This window comes from Chrysochloris asiatica, unplaced genomic scaffold (assembly GCF_000296735.1).
Source record: "Chrysochloris asiatica unplaced genomic scaffold, ChrAsi1.0 scaffold00054, whole genome shotgun sequence".
Classification (NCBI taxonomy): domain Eukaryota; kingdom Metazoa; phylum Chordata; class Mammalia; order Afrosoricida; family Chrysochloridae; genus Chrysochloris; species Chrysochloris asiatica.
Window position 1 is genome coordinate 7380944 of NW_006408572.1, and position 21258 is coordinate 7402201.

Sequence of the window (21258 nt, forward strand, 5' to 3'; positions counted from 1 at the left end):
AGAATGTCTTTCTAAAGATGAACTATCTTGCTACAATAAATTCAATTTAAATCTTATTCTATTTTTTGCCCTAAATTTTAGTTACTTCTATTTTTTTAAAAAAAACCAATTAAACTATAAAGCAACTCTAAAGTAAAAACTGGGACTATTAAATAAATACCAAACTGTGTCTACAAATTCAAAAACAGGAAAAAAAGAGTAGTTTAAAAAAGAAAATATAACAAGCATTTCAAAAGATCTTTTACTCACACAGTTCTAAATTTCTGTTTAATCTTTTTTAAGAAGCTCTGGTAGCACTGTGAATTAGGCATTTAGGCTGCTAACTGCAAGACAGGTAGTTCAAAACCACCACCAGCTGCTCTTGGAGAGAAAGCAGCAGCTATCTGCTCTCGTAAAGGTTTCTAGTCTCAGGAGCCCTCTACAGGACTGTCAAGTCAGGACTGACTCTGTGGCAGGAAGTTTGGGTTTTAGTTTGATCTTATAATTTTTAACAATTATAATTTATTTTAAGGAAACAAAAGGAACTCATAAATAACATTTTATATTGTTTTAAAAATTGCTCTAAGAAATCTTATCTTTGCCCATACTATTCATAGTGTTTACTGGGATTTAATACATATATGTTGTTAAGTGCCATCGAGTTGGTTCCGACCCACAGCGACCCTGTATAGGGTTTCCAAGGAGCCGCTGGTTAGCTTGAACTGCTGACCTTGCAGTTCAAACAGCTTTGCAGTCTGGCGCATTAACCCACAGCACCATACCAAGACTGTATATACATATATACTATATATACATATTGTTGTTGTTAAGTACCGTGGAGTCAGTTCCAACTCATAGAGACCCTGCACAGGGTTTCCGAGCTGCAAATCTTTACAGGAGCAGAACGCCTCATCTTTCTCCCGCAAAACCACTGGTGGTTTCTAACTGCTGACCTTCAGGTTAGCAGCCCGATTCGTAATCACTATGCTAGCAGAGCTGCTTATCAATCTATATGTACATATGTCTATATAGTGTTGTTAGGTGCCATCGAGTTGGTTCCAACTGATAGCAACCCTATGCACATCAGAATGAAACACTGCCCCTTCATCCTCACAACTGATAGCAACCCTATGCACATCAGAATGAAACACTGCCCCTTCATCCTCACAACTGTTATGGTTTGAATGCATTGTTGTTGCTACCGTGTCAATTCATATCATTGAAGGTCTTCCTCTTTTTCACTGACCCTCTACTTTACCAAGCATGAGCTCCTTCTCCGGGGCCTGGTCCTTCCTGACAATATGTCCATAGTATGAGAGACAAAGTCTCCCCATCTTGGCTTCTAAGGACTATTCTGGCTGTAGTTCCAAGATAGATTTGTTAATTCATCTGGCAGTCCATGGTACTTTCAATATTCTTCTACAATACCATAATTCAATGCATTGATTCTTCTACAGTCTTCCTTACTCACTGTTCAGTTTTTGCATGCTTATGAGGGGATTAAAAATACCAGGGCCTGGGTCAGGTGCACCTTAGTCCTCAAAGTGACATCTTTATCTCATAACACAAAAGAGGTCTTTTGCAGCAGATTTACCCAATGCAATATGTTGTAAGATTTTTTGACTGCTGCTTCTGTGAGTGCTGATTATGGATCCAAGCAAAATTAAGTCTTTGACAACTTCAAACTTTTATATTTATCATGATATATATACACACACACGTACATATATGTATATGATGAACAGTTTTTAAATATCTGGGTCACACCTAAGGAGAAAGTTACAAATGCTTCCTTAAATCCAGGTTTGCAGCCCAGGATTTATCCAGCCACAAAAGCACTGAAGTGACCAAAAGAATCAAGTATTATTAGAAGAGGAGAGGAATGTGGGTGAGGCATAATCTGTTAAGTGTTAGATTAAAAAATACACACTGCAAGAAGCCAGCTAAGTGCTCCCTTCAATCATTTCATTTCTGCTGTAATTTCAACTGTTCCTATAAGAAAAATTGACAAGTCATTTAAAAGATGCACTTGTTTACATTTATGATCATGTGAAGAATGAGTTATACCTCTATAGTGTTGGGAAGGATGAAGTCTTCTGCTTGCTGTAATGAAACATGCAAGCTATGCTTTCCCTGGAGACTGTCATTATCTTTCTGTAACCTCACCAGCTCTTCGGAAACCTGCTCCCGTGATTGCATCAGCACTGCCTAAAAAAGACACAGGGACTACATCAGAGCCAGAAAGGTAAATCCTGTCTGCTGATAGGTACACCATAGAGAAGGCTAAAATGAAGGAGGCACATCTATTAAAGCTCTACAAAACTTATCAAAAAACAGCTCAGAAACTTATTTGCAGTCTTTGTACATGTTCGGCAAGGAAACAAGTGTCTCAGCTCATTTCTCACTGTTTCTACTAACAGCTTACAAGTAATGAATCTCTTCCCTTTAGATTCCTAGGCTACAAAAGGACCAGAATCTCCAGTCCACAGAACTAGCAGACACAATCAAGACCTATAAGAAGTGCTTATATGGGGAAATTCTTTTCATTCCATTTTCTATGAACTTTTTGACGCCTCCTCGTATTCAACAGATTATGTACTTCAAGACAACTCCCATATCTTCTTGGCATGCATTCAATAGGGAGAAACAGAAATCATTTCTTCGTCTTCCATATACATATGTTCAAGCTTAGGGTCACCTGAAGGGCCCCAAGTGGTGAAAGGAATCAGGAAGCATACACAGGACACTTGAAAAGTCCATTCTTATACAATAAGCATGCTCCCACTTCTGCTTGCTGGTACTATTTTATATTCATTTGTACCAATCTTAAAGTTATTCTCGCTAATTTGAGTATACAAGATAAAAGTATTTGATTTTGGCTAATTTTTAATCCCACGTAATTTTACTTAAGTGTATAGATAAATCCATCCAACATATATTTTAAAACTACCACTCTATGGTAGGCATCCTACTGGTCCTGGGGAATATACATATTAAAAACCAGAGCTCTTGCCCTGGAATCCATAGTGCACGGTCCAGTGCAAGAGAAAAACAAGTAACCAAAAATGACCATGCAGGGTCATGAGTGTTAAGATAGAAATAAGATTAGCAGTGAGGAAAGAGCAAAGGGATGCCTAAGGGGCAGGCAGCTGGGGGGAGGGGGTGTTGTTGTTACCTCCTGAAAGATAAATAGGCTGCAGGCAGGCAGGGCCACGTACAAACTTAAAATTCTACTGAATTTTATTTACCTTTATACTAGAATCAGTAATGCTTTGTGATTGCTTTCAATTCATTTACTATAAAAACCTTTTGAATATGAAAGAAGGGGAAGTAAGAAAATATATGAAGGGGCTTCAAAAAGTTTGTGGAAAAAAATGGAATGAAAAGATAAGGAGTTTTCCCACAAATGCTTTGAAGTCCTCTTGTATATATTTCCTTATTTTTGTAAAGACAAAAACAAGTAATGAAAAAACAAACTGAAATGATTATGTGTAGGAGTGGGTGGGAATAGATGGGGGAAAAAACAGAAATGAAAGTGGGACTCCTGATTCTTTACTTATCTCTATAATTGATTTATAAACTGTGTTGCATTTTGTAAGCAAAAGAAAAACAAATGGTGCTAGCTGTATGTCAACTTGACACCCCCACCACAGAGACAAGAATCAATTCAAGTAACTTCTAAACACAGTACCTCATACTATCCTACCTGGGATACATTCTGAGAACAAAAAGAACTAGGAAGAAATGCTGAACTTTACTTAGATTTGTTGCTAGCAATATTGATGTCATCATTCCGCAACTATTCTGTCTCTACCTTAACCAAATTGATTAACTTAATTATCACCAATAATGGAACAATCCCTTGATGTTATGAATGTCCACTGGAGTATGTCATCTATGTAATAAAATGTTGAACCTGAATCTAATAATGAGGAAATAACTAGATAAATGCCTTTTATAAGACAATTAGTCTAAAACATTGGTCATGGATTGCTCCCCCAAACTATGTCATCTTGGCTGGACCATGATTTTCAACAGTTTGGCAGTTGTGTAATAATGTGATCAGCCAATCAGTTGTAAGGGGATTAGGGTGGGATACATCACCATTTATCTTACAAGAGATACAAGGAGAAAGAACCACACAGAAAATGAGGGCTCTGTCAGGATCTGGTGGCAGAGCATGTCCGTTTGCCACAGGATTCCTGAGCTGAAAACCACCTAGACCCAAAGGAAGATTGATGCCAAGGCACACAGAAATCTCCAAGGAATGCTGGACCCACAGATGGTGAAAAGAGACATGGACCTTACCCTGAAAGGTAAGAGCTGAAAGACAAAGCCTCCCTTAGAGCTGGCACACCTGAATTTTAGTTTCTAATTGTAGGATAAGCACTGGACTGGTAATGGCAAGGTCAGCAGTTCAAGCCCACCAGCCTTGAACTAGGGAACTCTATACAAAGTGCAGACTCAATGGCACTTTACAACAACAAGAAAAACTGAGAAGATAAATTTACTAAAGTCATCTATTTGTAATATTTCTGTTTTAATAACAGCAGTAGGTAACTGAGACAACATTCTACAAGGAGACTGAGCTAGGTTCATCAAAAATTTTAACGTTATACAAGATAGATCATTCTAGATTAAAGGAAATTTAAAAGAATTGACAACAAAATACAATGTATGCTGCTTTATTGGTTCCTGAGCAAAAACAGATAGACAAACCAAAAAATAGCAAAAACTTTTTGGGACAAACAGTGAAAGTTTAGGGAATCGACACTAATATTATGACTATGTAGAACAACATCATTAGGCACATCATAAGGTCTACAACTGAATTCCAAAGGGTTCAGCAAGAAAGAACACACACACACACACATATACAAGGGGAAAAAAACAGATCTACAGTGCAAGCATGCACAAAAGTGACAAAATATAAACAAATGATGACTCTAAAGTGATTGTTTTCATGATTGTTTATTCTATTATTCTGTAACCTTTCTATAAGTTTGAAATTTTTCAAAATAAAAAGGGGGGAAAAGAATGTCCTTGGGTGGTATAAGTAAATAGCTAACATACTCATTGGCTGCTAAATGAAAAATGGAAGGTTCAAGTCAAGTGGTACCTTGGAGGAAAGGCCTGGTGATCTCTTTCTGAAAACTCAATGGAGCACAGCTCTAATCTGACAACATGATCGGTTACCATGAGCTGGACCTGACTTCAAGACAAGTGTTACTGGTATTAGCATCCCAACCGCTACCACAGCCACACTTCTCTGAAGGGTCGTCAGAAACTGTGTTTCTCTTTCTCAGCTTGAGAATTTTCAAACAGTAATTTTCTGGAAGGGTTGCAGTACAATGAGTTACTTGGCACAAATCTTCTAGCTATGGTCTTTCTAACTCCCACCAAATGATTAGGTGTTGCTGACTATGAAGATGTGAGGTGTTTATTTATAGTCCAAGGGGACTGGGTAGTTTACTTACTAGTATTGTAAATAAGGTGCATGGCACCCTTGTGGGTGTGGGGCAAGCCAAATAAAATGCATGGAACCCTAATGTGGCAGTCAAGCAGTTTTGTCATCCTGCTAGACTTAGAATGAGCCGTTCCATAGCTAGAACAGGTGATCTCATTATCGCCACCAAGACCCAAGACCCCTGCACTACACTTCCCTGATCTAGGAGATGAGCTGCGGCACAAGAGATGGGGAGAAGCCATGGCAGAAAAGTGGTGCAGAAGAAACAGGAGACTGGCAGGAGACAGACCCACTGATGAAAAAACTGACTGTCTATGCACAGAGGCTTACTGGCAAAGGGAAGGCCCTGGGCACTTAACCAGCAGAGCTAAAAAAGCTTTGTAGCACTCGTTCAAGCAAGGCAGAGGCCAGGTCAAGGGACCAAGGGTTAGAGAGACATGTCTGAGAAGCGGCTGTCCTGACAGAACTATCCTAAGCATTCCTAAACCTGAACTGTAACCTATTTCTTACCTAAAAAAACCAAGAACTCTGAGTACAGACTGTGAATTCTGTGTGGTCATTGTAAGGAATTATAGAATCCAGTAAGGAATAGAGCATGCCATGGGAAGGATGGTTGGTGTCAGAGGAGTTAGTTTTGGGCAGCTGATACTGATGATTTTCTCTCTCTTCCCCCTGAAATTAGAGGCCATGTTTATTAGGGTCAAATTCACAGTAGCCTCACTCTTAATTTCAGCAATTCTTCAATGTCCCCTACAACATTTAAGTGGGATCAACTTAAAAAATGTTTCCCTATGGGTTTTGAAACAAAAGGAAAAAAATGAGAGAAGAAAGACATGTAAGGAAATGCAGCCCTATGGAACTCTGTCAGCATTTCATAGTGATTTTTAGGCTTATGTTTATTTGCATATTCTCTGATAAGGGAAAAGATATGAAACTCTCTGGTCAATAATAAGGATGAGAAACTTCTCACTAGGCCACGGTTAGTATTTAGGGATCATTCAGACACTGACCCAGTTTCAATCAAAAGATCCATTACCATACTAAGGCTTTTTTTTTTTTTTAACAGTCATATTGAAAAAGTTGGAGAAGAGGCAGCTTTGTAGGGTTAATCCCAGAAAGATCAACTCTCCTATAACTTACAGAGGGACATGAAATGCAGGGCTCCAACTCCGAGAGAAAGGAAGAACAGGATAAATGGAGCCAGAATGGAGGATGGAGGTTCCAGCCAAATCTGCCTTGTAGAGCTCTCTGCTCCAATTCCTCTCAAAATTACTGGCCTTCTGGAAGTTTCCCAACACTACAGAAGCTATGATGCATGGTTTTTCATAACCACTGTGAAAGTAATGAGGTTATCTTAACTACACCAGCTACCAACTAATCACTGGGAGATTTCGATTTTTAGCTTGTATTTAAAATGGAAGATTAAATGCTATCTATTCTGTTTAGATAGTTAAAAGTGAGACTATTTCGGGGGGATCAGAAGATGGCTTTAAAAGAGAAATAATATCTTTCTAAGGTTTTATCCATTCCCTAATGTTCTAGAGACACTGGAGAGCATACCAGTATCCAGTTTGGACAGAAACATAAAGTCACTTCAAAGAGGATTTCAAGAGAGAGCAAAACAGAATATATTATGTCTATATCAGTGAACGTTTATTCAAAATCTTAACTTACCATCTGTTCCTGAGCATCTCTCTTTGCCTGGGAAAACCTTTGTTGTAATTCATCAAGTAATATCTCAGATGCTTGGGCTCTTAGGACAAGTGCAGATATCTCGAAAAATAAAAACAATTTAAAAATTAAAAAAAAAAACAGACCCAGAAAATGCACAGTTAGGAAACTGGTTATTTTGAAACAAGCCTTCCCACCTCCCTACTGCTCAGTGCACAGCACTGATGCTGTTTTATTAGGTCACCCTTTACCCCTCACGCTCATAAAAGATATGGCACATCTGCTGTGTAGAGGCATGTACCTCTTAACAATACAAGGCAGCACCCACTTAACATTAGCGATGGGCACTATAAACTAAGCAACCCACTGCTACTGAATGAAGACAAGAGTACAACTGCCCCACAGGGTTTCCAAGTTGGTAATCTTTATGGAAGCAGACTGCTAAATCTTTCTCCCACAGAGCAGCTGGTGGGTTCAAACCACTGGACCCTTTCAGTTAACAGCCAACTACTTACTGTACCACCAGGGCTCCTTATAGGTCTCTAGTGTGGCTTTGTAGGATCATCACCAGACTGCTAACCACAAAGTCAGCGGATCAAACCCACCAGCTGCCCATTAGAATTCTTATACAGGGTCGCTACGAGTCAGAATCAACTTGATGGCACTTAACAACAACAACAATAATAAACTTAGCTAGAAAGTCCTGGTGTGGTGCTGTAAGGTAAGCACTGGAGCTCTGGTAGCGTAGTGGTTATGAATCAGGCTGTGAACCACTAGATCAGCAGTTCGGAACTACCAGCTGTTCCGTGGGAGAAAGATGAGGCTTTCTGCTCCTGTAAAGACTTACAGCCTTGGAAACCCTGTATAGGTTCAAGCTCACCAGTCGCTCCTTGGAAACCATATACAGGGTCGCTATGAGTTGGAACCGACTCCATGACACATAACCACCACCACCACTACCTACAAAGTCAGAGGTTCAAATCCACCCCACCACTCCTTGGAAGTCCTATACAGGGTCACTATGAGTTAGAACCTACTCAACGGCACTTAACAACAATGGACATATAAACCCATGTGACAGTTACAAATATTATTTCTAAAAAGAAAAAATTAAATGAGAATTTGAAGTCCTGTCTAAAAATTCCCCAAGACACAAACAACAAAAACATTTAAAGCATAAATGAATCTTTTAATCTAGCTGCGATCTTCCAAGATGGCTTACTTTCAAACAACAAACCCATGTCTAACATCACAGAATCCTAAATGCCCTCAAACACGTTTCTGTGTTCCTTTGTTGTTGTTGTTGTTAAGTGCCGTTGAGTTAGTTCCAACCCATAGCGACCCTGTACAGGGTTTCCAAGGAGCAAGTGGTTGAGCTTGAACCACCAACATTGCAGTTCAAATGGTTTTGCAGTCTGGCACATTAACCCACAGCGCCATACCAGGACTCCTAGGGGGTGGTTATTTGAAAGTTAATGAGTAACATAAAAACTATAAAATAAAAATGATTTTATTTAGACATTAAGAAAATTATTACTGACAGAACTTGGCTTCTGACAGTAGAGGATTAGGTTTATATGACCAAAGTCTCACTGAGAATTATAAAAGCTGGATAAAATAAAAAATACCTTCTACTGGAAGAAGCACAGAGACAAGTACCAGGCAAGAGGACACTGGAAAGCTATGCGGAGCAGTGAGATTGGCTCTTTTCCGGGAGCATGTGTGAGCTCCAGAGGAGACAGGAGAGGGCAGCAAAAGTGAAGAGGGCAGGACCCCTCCAAGCAAACAACCTCAGGTCCACACCCACAGGGTCTCAACCCTTATGCTGGATTAAAGTAGTCCTATCCGGCTGTTAACACCACAAATTGTCTGCCGCTCATAAAATAGCATCCTCCTAGTTCTTATTATTTCAACAATTTTTCACATACAGCGACCAGCAATCAATTAAAAATGTACTAGGAAACATGATAAAAAACAAAATTGACAATCAAAACAATTTCACAAGGAACCAAGGTGTGTCAATCATCAGATTTTAAATCTGAGCTGTAAAAGACAAAATCCAGAATCGGCACAAATGAAAACAGAAAGAATCCCCAAACTGCCACCTTGTATAGAGTTTCTGAGGAGCGACTGTGTCTAGTAGTTCAGTGCTTATCCTACAGCACCACACCAGGACTCCAAATGAAAATTGGCTAAAAATAGACTGTACAACAGCCTGGTAATTTCACTTCTAGTATATGCTCAAGAGAAAAGAGTCCATGCACACTGAAGATATATGCAAAAATTTTCAGAGAAGCCTTATTCATTATTAGCCCAAACTCAGAAACCTATATGTCTCATAATTGTAGAATATATAAATTAAGATATATCCATGTAATGGTGTCCTGGTGTGGCCCTGTAGGGTAAGCACTGGACTCTTAATCACAAGGTCAGCAGTTCAAACCTACTAGCAGTTCCTTGGAAACCCTACAGAGTGTCGTTGAGTCAGAACTGACTCCACAGCACTTAACAAGAACAATCCATGTAACAGACTCTTCACAGCATTAGAAATAATTATAGATATGCAGAACACAATGTAGGAATGTCACAAACATAATGATGACTAAAGACAGCTGGACACAAAAGGTTACACACTACAAGATTCGATTAGGAAGAAGAACAATAGGCAATACTAAAACATGGTGTTAAAAGTCAGAATAATGGCCATCTTTGTGTGGTGGTGGGGTGCCGTGGAATAGGTTCCGACTCATAGTAACCCTGTACAGGGTTTCCAAGGCTGTAAATCTTTATGGGAGCAGAGGTGTTTATTGACTAGGAAAGAGTACGAGTGTATTAGAAATGTTCTTTTTATTGATGGGAGTGATGATTAGCCTGGGAAATTTTTTACATATTAGGATTCATCAAATTGTACACTTTTTATTTGTGTACTTGAGCAACAAAAAAACCTGGTAAGTTGTACTTTATCTGTATTAAATTTTTTTAAGCATAAAGGATCTATCAACAAAGAAAAAAAGGCAATATACAGAATGGGAGAAAAATATCTGGAAATTATACATAAAATAAGGTTTTAATATTCATAATACAAAAATAACTTACAGCACAGTAACAAAATGACAAACAACCCAATTAAAAATCAAATAGCTATTTCTCCAGAGGCTCTATAAATGGTCTGTAAGCACATGAAAAGATGCTCAACATCATCAGTCATTAAGGAAATGTGAGTCAACACAAGATACCACTGGACACCCACTGTTGTTAACTGCCATCAAGTCAGTTCCAACTCAAAGTGATGCAGGTTTTTGATGAGCAGCTGGCTGAAGGGTATGAGCTGCCAACCTTGAGATTAGCAGTCCAATACTTATCTATCCTACAGTGCCACACCAGGGCAGCACACCATACTATGATGGCTAATATCACAAAACCAGAAAGTAACAAGTGCTGGACAGGATGTGGAAAATTAGAACATTCACTAATGATCTAATTTGAGATGTAAAGGAGATGTAAAATTGTCAGCCACTATGGGAAACAGGCAATTCCTTAAAAAGCTAAACAGAGAATTACCCGGCAATTTGATACACATACACCTGAAAGAACTGAGACACGTACACCAATGTGTCCATCCAGATGAATGGATAATATATGATCCTATTCAATTTATATGAAATACCTAGAACAGACCAAATACTCTTATAAAAAGTGAGGATGACAAGACCTCATCTCACGTACTTTGTCATATTATCAGTTAGGACCAGTCTTTGGAGAAGGACATTAGTTGGCAATATGTAGAGTGTCAACAAGAAAGTGGAAGACCCTCAACAAGATAGACTGGCACAGTGGCTGCAACACTGGGCTCCAACATAAGAAAGATTGTGAGCATGTGCAGGACCAGGCAGTGATGCATTCTGTTGCTATGAGCTGCAACAAACTTGACTTTTGTCTTTATGCATTTACCTAACAACAACAGGCAAATGCAAAAAGACAAAAGTAGATTAGTAGTTATCAAGGGCTAGAAGCAGGGAGAAAGGAGAATTACTACCTTTTTAAAAGAAAGGAACGGAAAGAAAAGGAAAAGGAAAAAAGAAAAAGACAAGCAGGGGAAACAGATAAAGGCACCTAAAAAGCAGCAGCTTGCCCCAAAGGGCATCCAATCACTTCATCAGTAATGTTACGTTCTGACTCATAGCAACCCTGTATAGTGTTTCCAAGGAACAGCTTCTGGGTTTGTACTACTGAACTTGTGGTTTGCAGTTCAGTGCTTACCCTATAGTATCACACCAGGACTCAATAGTAATGAGACCAGGTGAATTTATCAGCAGGCACCTGGAGAATTGGAATCCCGGCAGACATTTTTGAAACACCTCCAGTTTATAATTAGAGTCCCCCCACCTCCTGATTTATTTCTTGCCATATCTCTAAGCATGCTTTGTTCACTTCAATATTCCCTTGTGGGGAGGAGTGCAAGGGGAAAACTGAAAGGGAAGTGCTCCAAGAAAGGAAAGACAAGTACAAAGGCCCTGCTGGTGAGCTCAACTGTCTGTCTCCTAACCCCTGACCCAGCAAATGGTAGTGGACACAGGTTCCTGGACACTCACCCACCTGTGACCCATACCTGACCCAGTGAGCAAGCTTGCCCACCTACTCCCACGTTTTCACCTGTCTGCCTTCCACCCTCCCTGATACACCAAATAGTGGCATCCACACTCGTGTGTGCTCGCCCACTCTCCACCATGCCCCCAAACCAACAAGTGATGGTGACCATGTTCCTACAAGCCTGTCACACCCACCCCCCGGCTAGGCAAAGAACATACTCCCATGCCACCTAGTCTGCCACCCACTGTACATGCCCCGCCCAGCAAACAGGAGAACCCACTTACATGCCATCAGTCACCTGCCACACCCAGCACATCTGCTGCTTCACCATTCAGCAAGCAATACTGCCCACTCACACCCACAGGACTAATGCAGATGGCAGCCAACACTGTGACCCTGCACAGCCAACAAACAGAAACCCATGCTCCACCCTCCAGCCACTGCCCAGCAACCTGCAGCCACGTGGTGAGGGCTGAAGTGCTGCTACACTGAAGCCAGCACAGTACAGCTGTCTTCCCACCCACATATATCAAAGCAAAACAAACACGTAATGAATCAATAAATAACACCTTGATATGTCAGAAAAAACACACATTATCAAATTATACAAGGCACCAAGACAAGATGGCTTAAGCAAGTAACCAAAACGAAGGACCAGAAACCTTCATGAAAGAAATACTAATAGAATTCAAAAGACTTAATATCTAGGACCCTTCAAGAAATCAAGAAAGAGATCAAGCAAACAAAACAAAACTAAGGAAAACACACAGAGACCACTAAAAGAATTCAGGAAAATAATACAAGAACAAAATGACGAAACAAATAGACAACTAGAAACCAAACAAAACCAGTAAATAAACATCTAAAAAATGAATAACATTTTAGAAACAGATAGCTCAATGGTATAGAGAAGTAGAATTGAAGCAATGGAAAACAGACTCGATAAACAAATAAGCGAAAAAAGAAGAAAATGAAAAACAAAATCCACAAACAAAAAGAACTCAATACAGAAAATTAAGAAAAACAAAGAAACTGTTAGTACCATTTTTAAAAAGGTTAACAAAATGAGAGCAGTAAATTCATACCTGTCAATAATCACACAGAATGAAAACAACTTAAATGCACCAGTAAAGAGCAAGAGAATGGCAAACAAACTTTAAAAAACTTCCTGGAGCTATGCTACAAGCAAACCTTTCCCACAGCGATGGGGACTAATGGTCTATGCATCCCAGTCACTTCAAGTCACATCTTGTGCAAATTCCTTCTTCTGGTGTGGCACTGCAGTATCAGCACTGGACTACAAACCACAAGGTCAGTGGTTCAAACCCACCAGCTGCTCCTCGGAAACCTATCCAGGGTCGCTATGAGTCAGCACCAATTCAACGGCACTTAACAATAACCATCTTGAGAATATATCGTGACACCACCTGGTACGTCTTCAACATGCCAGTTCAGTGATACAATGCTCCGAGAATATGACAGCCCATCTAACCCAAGGGCAGTGAAGCTCTTAGAAATATGAGATCGAGTAGCAAAAATTTCTGTTGTCCATCAGGATGAAACAGCCTTTGCAAAGTATCATGCCAAGTCTAAAGACTTTATCGTGGTGTTTTTCCTCTCTGCAGTACGCCAGGCTGCCAAAGGCAAAATGGCCAGGTTGTTCTCCTGTAGCAGGAGAACCTGAGTCTTCCTCCAGGAAACCCATCTGCTACAAAAAAAAAAAAAAAAAGGGAAGCCTATGGCTCACAACAGGACAGATAGGCAATACCAGGTTATTTTACTGGACAATCTGAATATTACCCTGTGAATTATAGGGCGACTAAACCTGCCACCCTCCTCCCTAATGTAGCAACTGGAGAGCTGAACCATGATTGTATAGAAATCATTGACTCATTATTCTTCAGTCAACGTGACCTGTTTGACTACATCTGATGGACTAGACATTATTCGTGAACAGAAGTCATTACATGGAAAAGGGACTCAGATAGCAGAGTGTCTAATAGTAATCTTACAAGACGGGATAAAGGCAATTGCCCTCCTGCCGGGGATCTCAGCTCAAAAAGCGGAACTGATTGCACTGGTGAGGGCATTAGAAATGTTGGCAAGAAAAACTGAATGTGTGCCCAGAGGACTTGAGTAGAACTGAGTCAGAAGGATTTGAGAGGTTAAAGCATAAAAAGTAAATAACAATAAAACTGTTCTGGTTCTAAAAGGTTAAAAAAAAAAAAAAAAATCATTCAGGATATTAGCTCTAAACTGTTACCTAACTCAAGAACAACCCAAAGACAGGCTGTCCTGCATCAATATTAAGGTAAACGACCCTGTGAAATAACAGGCTGATTTCATGCAGATGCCCCCAAGTGGGGAAATTAAACATTTTCTGGTTTTGTTTTTGTAGACAACTTTTCTGGTACGGTAGAGGTTTTTCCACCAGAACTAAGAAGTTCAGAAATAGTGAAAATTCTCTTGGAGATTACCTCCAAGTTTGGACTTCCAGAGTGTCCAATGTGACAACGAAGCCACAAACACCTACAGATGAAATAGAAATTGCATTCAACATGGGAGTTCAAGAAAATGAACCATACTCTCTAAAGAGAAACAAATGACAAAACTGTCAGGAAATTTATCTACATTGGGACCAGGTGTTGTGTTAGCCCTGTTACGAATTCAAGTAGCCCCCAGAAGCCGGCTTAAATTGAGCCCTTATAAGGTTATATACAAGGAGCTCTAGTAGTGCAGTGGTTAAGAACCAGGCTGTGAACCTAAGGGACAGCAGTTTGAAACTATCAGCTGTTCCGCGGGAGAAAGATGAGGCTTTCTGCTCCCACAAATATTTACAGGCTCGGATACCCTGTTACAGAGTAGCTATGAGTCGGAACCGACTCCACTGCACATAACAACAACAACAAAGTTATATACAGTAAACCTTCCCAGGCAGCTTCCCTCAATCCTCTAACTGACCTCAGCCAAGGTTTAAAGGTGCAGCGGTATGTGCAATACCTCTACCACACACTTCCTATTATTTGTAAAATTATTCTTCCCAGGTCTACTTCCTTCTCTATAGGTAACCTGACCACTTCCAGCCTGGAAATCATATTCTGCTCAGAACATGGAGAGCTGGACCTGAAAACCAGTTAGGGGGGAAAAAAAAAAGTGGACTGGACCCTGGGAAGTCCTTTTAGCCACCCCATCAGCTGTCAAATTAGCCGGACTCAAAACTTGGACACAATGGGACTCTCATAAAACATTATTCCTTTAAACGGGGTGAAAACATTTGGGTCTATTTAGCTCAGAATGTAATAAATATACCTGATTTGTTTTTCCTTTTGGGAGGGCATTCAGAAGTCCTGAATAGAATCTATTAAACTACTTGTCCTCTCTCTCAGTCAACAGGAAAACAATATAAATTGCTCAGTGATTTAAGCTAACGTACAACTAGAGGTGGAAATGTTATGGCATGACTAACAGCCCCCATTTAAACTAGGTATCTATCTGCTAAGTCTTTTCAGCCCTGTCTCACCCTGCTCCCCTTTCCTCCTCCCCCAACCTCACCATATGGAAAAATAATAAATTTCTTTAAAAACCGTGAAGGTCAGAATGACCAAGGACACCTGAGCAAACAGGATAAAAACTTAGCCCATCGATACAAACAAGGTAAGGGTTTATTCCCACTTACAGGATAAGGGTCTGCTGGAATTTTCCACCCCAGGTAACAAGACAAGTCTGTTTGTTTTAACCACTCTGTGTTTTTGTATAAAACCCTGTTCCCCTCCTCACTTCAGGGTCAGAGTGATTTGGGCTTGAGTTGACACTCTGGCTGCCGGCAATAAACTTTGCTCCTTTAAGATTTTCAGGTTGAGTTCTTTCTGACTTGCACTGCCGCAACATAGTATATGAGGTGGATAACATTACAACAGAACCAAATGAGATTAAAAAGGATTATAACAGAATACTATGAAAAATTATATGCCAACAAATTTGAAAATGATTAAGAAATGGACAAATTTCTAGACACACATTTCTTACCTAAACTAACACAAACTTAGGTAGAAGATATGCACAGACCCGTAACAAAAGAACTTTAACAGGTCATAATTAAAAACACTCCCAGCTAAAAAAAACAGCCCTTGTCCAGATGGCTTCACTGGAGAATTCTACAAGAATGGTTCAGCATCAGAAAATCAATCAATGTAATTCACCACATAAATAAACAAAAGAAGAATTACATGATCATCTTGATTGATGCAGAAAGGCATTTAATAAAATCCATCACCCATTTCTAATAAAAACTCTTATCAAATAGGCAAAGAAGAAGGGCATAAAAGAAGGGCATATACGTGTGGAGCTGTAAGATACACACTGGACTCTAACCTCAAGGTCGGTAGTTCAAACCCATTAGCTGTTCCTAGGAAATCCTATGCTAGGCTGCTATAAGTTGGGCCTACTCAACAGCACTTAACATCATCAGTAAAGTCAAATCAACAGCCCATATTATTCTCTCAATGGAGAGAGACTGAAAACACTCCCCTTGAGAATGGAAACCAGACAAGGATACCTGCTATTATTACCACTTTTACTCACTATTGTAGTAGATGTCCTAACTAGAGCAACAAGAAAGGGAAACATACCACATCCAAATTGGTAAAGAAGAAGTTAAACTATTTGTATTCACAGAAAACATAATCCTATATATAGAGGAAAACCACTGGAACATTTAGAAGGACTCAGCAAATTGGTAGAATACAAGATGATCATACAATGAATGCTCTGATTCCACTACTAACAAGGGGTACTACAAAAAGGAACTGAAAAAAAAAAACCAAAACAATACTATTTACAATAGCCCCGACGAAGATAAAATGTTGTTGTTGTTGTTGTTAAGTGCCGTTGAGTCAGTTCCGACCCATAGCGACCCTGTACAGGGTTTCTGAGGGTGTAAATCTTTACGGGAGTAGAAAGCCTTATCTTTCTCCCGCGGAGCGGCTGGTAGTTTCAAACTGCTGACCTTAAGGTTCGCAGCCCGAGTCGTAACCACTACGCTACCAGAGCTCCTTAATAGCCCTGACGAAGATAAAATACTTAGGAACAAATCTAACTAGTGACATAAAAGACTAACACACAGAAAATTACAAAATCATGAGAGACCTACATAAATGGGAAAACCTACCACGCTCACAGATAGGAAGACTTAAGACTCAAAATCCTGATAGTACTCAAAGAGAGCTACAGATACAATGCACTCACAATCTTGAATTACAACAACATTCTTTAATAACATGGAAAAACTAAATACTAACTTAATATGGAAAGGAATGAGGTCACAGATACATAAAACACCGCAGGTAAAGAAAAAAGATCTCACACTTACAATTTCAGAACCTATTATACAGCACTTAGTAGTCAAAATAGCCTGAGAACAGTGCCAGATACTAGGGGGGGCTTCAAAAAGGTCATAGACAAATTTTATTATCTTTCATTCCATTTTTCCACAAACTTTTTAATGCTCCTTTCTATGTAGACCAATGAAACTGAGCACCCATAAATAAATCTATCCTCCTATATGAATAGTCCAGATATGGCGCTGTGAGATAAAGCACTAGCCCGCAAGATCAGTTTGAACTACAAGGTCAGTGGTTCAAACTTACTAGCCACACCTTGGAACCCCTATACAGGGTAGCTGTGAGTTGGGACTTGACAGCACTAACAACAATAGTGAATAGCTCAACTTCAACAGTTTTGGTAAAAATCCATTAAATGGGGAGGAGAGAGTCTCTTCAATAAATAGTGCAGGCAAAACTGGATATTTGCAGAAAAATGAAACAGAATCTGTACCTCACGCTATACACCCAAACTAAATAAAAATGTATCAAAGGCCTAAATGTTAAACTTAAAACTATAAAATTTACATAAGAAAACACAAGGACAAACCTACGAGCCCTAGTTTATGGCACATATAGACTATAAGATATAACTAAAAACGTACAAACACTCGAGTATAGCTAGATAACTGGGACCTACCAAAAATCAAACACTCATAGGCATCAAACGATTTCACCAAAGGAGTTAAAACAGATTCTACCAACTGGGAAAAAAAGTTTTTCCTATGACATATCTAACAAGGTCTAATCTCTAAAATTTATAGAAAACTTCAACACCTCAACAACAAAAAGACAAACATTCAATTAAAAATGGGCAAAGGGCAGAGCAGACACTTCACTTCAAGTAGCTAACAAATACGTGAAAAGATATGATCATTAGCCACTGTTGTTGTTTAGTGCCATTGAGTTGGTTCTGACTCATAGTGACCCCATGTAGGGTTTCCAAGGAGCGGCTAGTGAGTTTGAACTGCCAAACCTGCAGCTCAAACTGACCTTGCGGTGTAGTGCATACAAATAAAAAACCCTAATGAGTTACCATCTCACCCTGGCAATAATGGCACACATCAAAAAAGGGAGAGAGACTGGCACACATTGGTCAGGCTGTAGGGAGACTGAAACTCTTAAACACTGCTGGTGTGCTGCAGAATGGTGTAACCACTAAGAGGTATGGAACCTTCTTAAAAAGCTAGACATACCATATGGTCCAGTAATCCCATTCATAAGCATATATTCTAGACAAAGTTTGTTATGAATATGCATACCCATGTTCATCACATTATTCACAATTCACAAAAGGATGAAAAAATCCTAAATGCTCACCAATGAATCAATGGATAAACTGTCATACATACATATAATGGAAAACTATGCAATGATAAAGAATAATGATAAATCTGTGGAACAACATGAATAAATATAGAAGACATTATGTTCAGTGAATTAAGTCAATTACAAAAGGCCAAAAATGAGAACACTATTAAAGAAAGTCAAGAGTAAGTTTACACATTAAAGAGAAGCATTCTTTAATGGGGATTGAAAGGGAGGGAGGCAGAATCACTAACTAGATAGTGTTGTTATTGTTGTGTTTGTTGGGTGCCGTGGAGTCAGTTATGACTCACAGTGACTCTGTACTGGGTTTCTGAGGAGACACTGGTAGAGTTGAGTCACCAATCTAGCAGTTAGTACTTCAGTGTTTATCCTATAGCACCATACTAGGTACACAAGTGCTAATCATGGTGGAAGGAAAGCAATATGTAACATGGGGGACGTCAGCACAATGTGACCGAAGCAAAGGAAGACAATGAGAGGTACACAAGAATGAAGGGCAACTATGGTAGTATACAAGTTCAAGCTGCAGCAGAAGAAAATTAAAACAACTCCATTAGAACCAAAATATTACTTTAAGCATGTTCCACCAGAATTTATAGACAGACCATCTCAAGAACAGATTTGCTGCATTAGACACTAATGATCGAAGACCAGAAAAGCTTCTTGGGATGAACAAAAACATCTACAAGAGGAAAGCAAAAGGTCATTAAAAAGACAGGAAAGAAAGAAAAGACCAAAATGAATGTCAGAAGAGACTCTGAAACTTGCTCTCTAAAGAGAATGGAAGAAATGAGGAAGTCAATGAGCTAAACCAAAAATTTCACAGGGCAGCTCAAAAAGGCAAAGTAAAGTATTAGAATAAAATGTGCAAAGACCGAGAGCTAGAAAACCAAAAGGAAAGAACGTGCTCAGCATTTCTCAAGCTGCAAAGAACTGAAGAAAAAAATTCAAGCCTTGATGGATTGAAGGATTCCATGGCTAAAATATTTAATAATGCAGAAAAAAATCAAAAGATGATGAAAAGTACACACAGAGTCACTGTACCAAAAAGAAATGGTTGATGCTCAACCATTTCAAGAGGTAGCATATGATCAAGAACTGGTGGTACTTAAGGAAAAAGTCCAAGCTGCATTGAAAACACTGGTGAAAAAACAAGTCTCTAAGAATTGACGAAATATACATTGAAATCGTTCAACAAACCTATAGAGTACTAAAGGCACTCACTCATCAAGAAATATGGAAGACCTGGCTAACCTATTGGAAGAGATCCATATTTCCAAAAGAAAGGTGATCCAACGGAATGCAGAAATCATTAAACAATATCATTAATATCACATGCAGGTAAAAATTTTCTGAAGATAATTCAAGCACATCTTCAACAGTATTATTTTCAGAGAACTGATAGAAATTCAAGCCAGATTCAGAAGAGGACATAGAACTACGGATATCACTGCTGACTGACATCAGATGGATCATGCCTGAGAACACAGAATACCTGAAAGTTTTCAACTGTGTGGATCATGACAAGCTATGGATAACACTGTGAAGAATGGGCATTCCAGACTACTTGATTGTACTTTTGAGGAACCTGTACACAGACCAAGAGGCAGTACTGGAACAGAACAAGAGGAAGTGTATGTTTTCATACCAGAAAAGGTGTGCTCCAATATTCACAATATTTACCAATCTGTATGCTGAGTAAATAATCTTCTTAGCTAGATTACTAGAAGAAGAACATAGTATCAGGGCTGGAGGAAGACTCATAAGCAACCTGCGACACATAGATGATATAACATTGCTTGCTGGAAATGAAGAGGAATTAAAATACTTAGTGATGAAGATCAAAGATCATAGTCTCCAGTATGGATTGTACCTCCAATGTAAAGTAAACAAAAATCCTGACAACTGGACCAATAAATAACATCATAATAAATGGGAAAAGATTGAAGCTGTCAAAAATTTCATTTTGCTTGTATCCACAATCAACACTCATGCAAGCAGCAGTCAAGAAATCAAAAGATGTTTGCACTAGACAAATCTGCTACACAATACCTCTTTTGAAAGTGTTCAAGAGCAAAGATGTCAATTTGAGGACTAAGGTGCACCTAACCCCAGCCATGGTATTTTCAATAGTGTTGTGTGCGTGTGAAAGTTGAATGATGAATAAGGAAGACTGTATAAGAACTGATGCATTTGAATTATGGTGATGTAGAAGAATATTAAAAGTACCATGGCTACCAGAAGAATCAATTAATCTGTGTTGGAAGAAGTACAGCTACAATGCTCCTTCAAAGCCGATGGTGAGACTTCATCTCTCATACTTCAGATATTATCAGGAGGGACCAGTTCCTGGAGAAGGGTATCATGCTTGGTAGAGTGGAAGATCAGCAAAGAAGAAGACCCCAATGAAATGGATTGGCATAATGGCAGCAGCATTAGGCTCAAGCATAACAACTGAAGATAGCATAGGACCAGGCAGTGTTTCACTTTTATGCGCAGGGTCTCTATGAGTCGGAGCTGAGTCAAAGGTACCTAACAACAATGGTAAAATGCTATAACATAAACAATCCTGCAATAACAGTAATTAACAAACTATCATTTGTGGGTAGGTACATAGGTAAATATGCTAAATAGGTAGGCAGGACATATGGGAGTACATATGTACACATATAGAAGTATGGATGAGGATATTTCAAAATACATATTTGTAAATGCTGCATGTATATTCATATACAAGAATATATAGAGGCATAATTATAAAAACTAAGGAGCTCTGGTAGCGTAGTGGTTACGAATTGGGCTGCGAACCTTAAGGTCAGCGGTTCGAAACTACCAGCCGCTCCG

At 39.2% G+C, this 21258-nt stretch overlaps 1 protein-coding gene across 2 annotated transcripts in view; it reads right to left on the reverse strand.

The window, feature by feature from the left end:
- RABEP1 (rabaptin, RAB GTPase binding effector protein 1) overlaps positions 1-21258 on the reverse strand; it is a 140545-nt gene that overhangs the window by 5940 nt on the left and 113347 nt on the right. For both annotated transcript variants that reach the window (XM_006863304.1, XM_006863305.1), the window contains 2 exons: positions 7121-7219; positions 2047-2187 (listed from right to left, as the gene is read on the reverse strand). In XM_006863304.1, coding sequence (XP_006863366.1) covers positions 2047-2187; positions 7121-7219 — 240 coding nt within the window. The remainder of the gene's footprint in view (positions 1-2046; positions 2188-7120; positions 7220-21258) is intronic.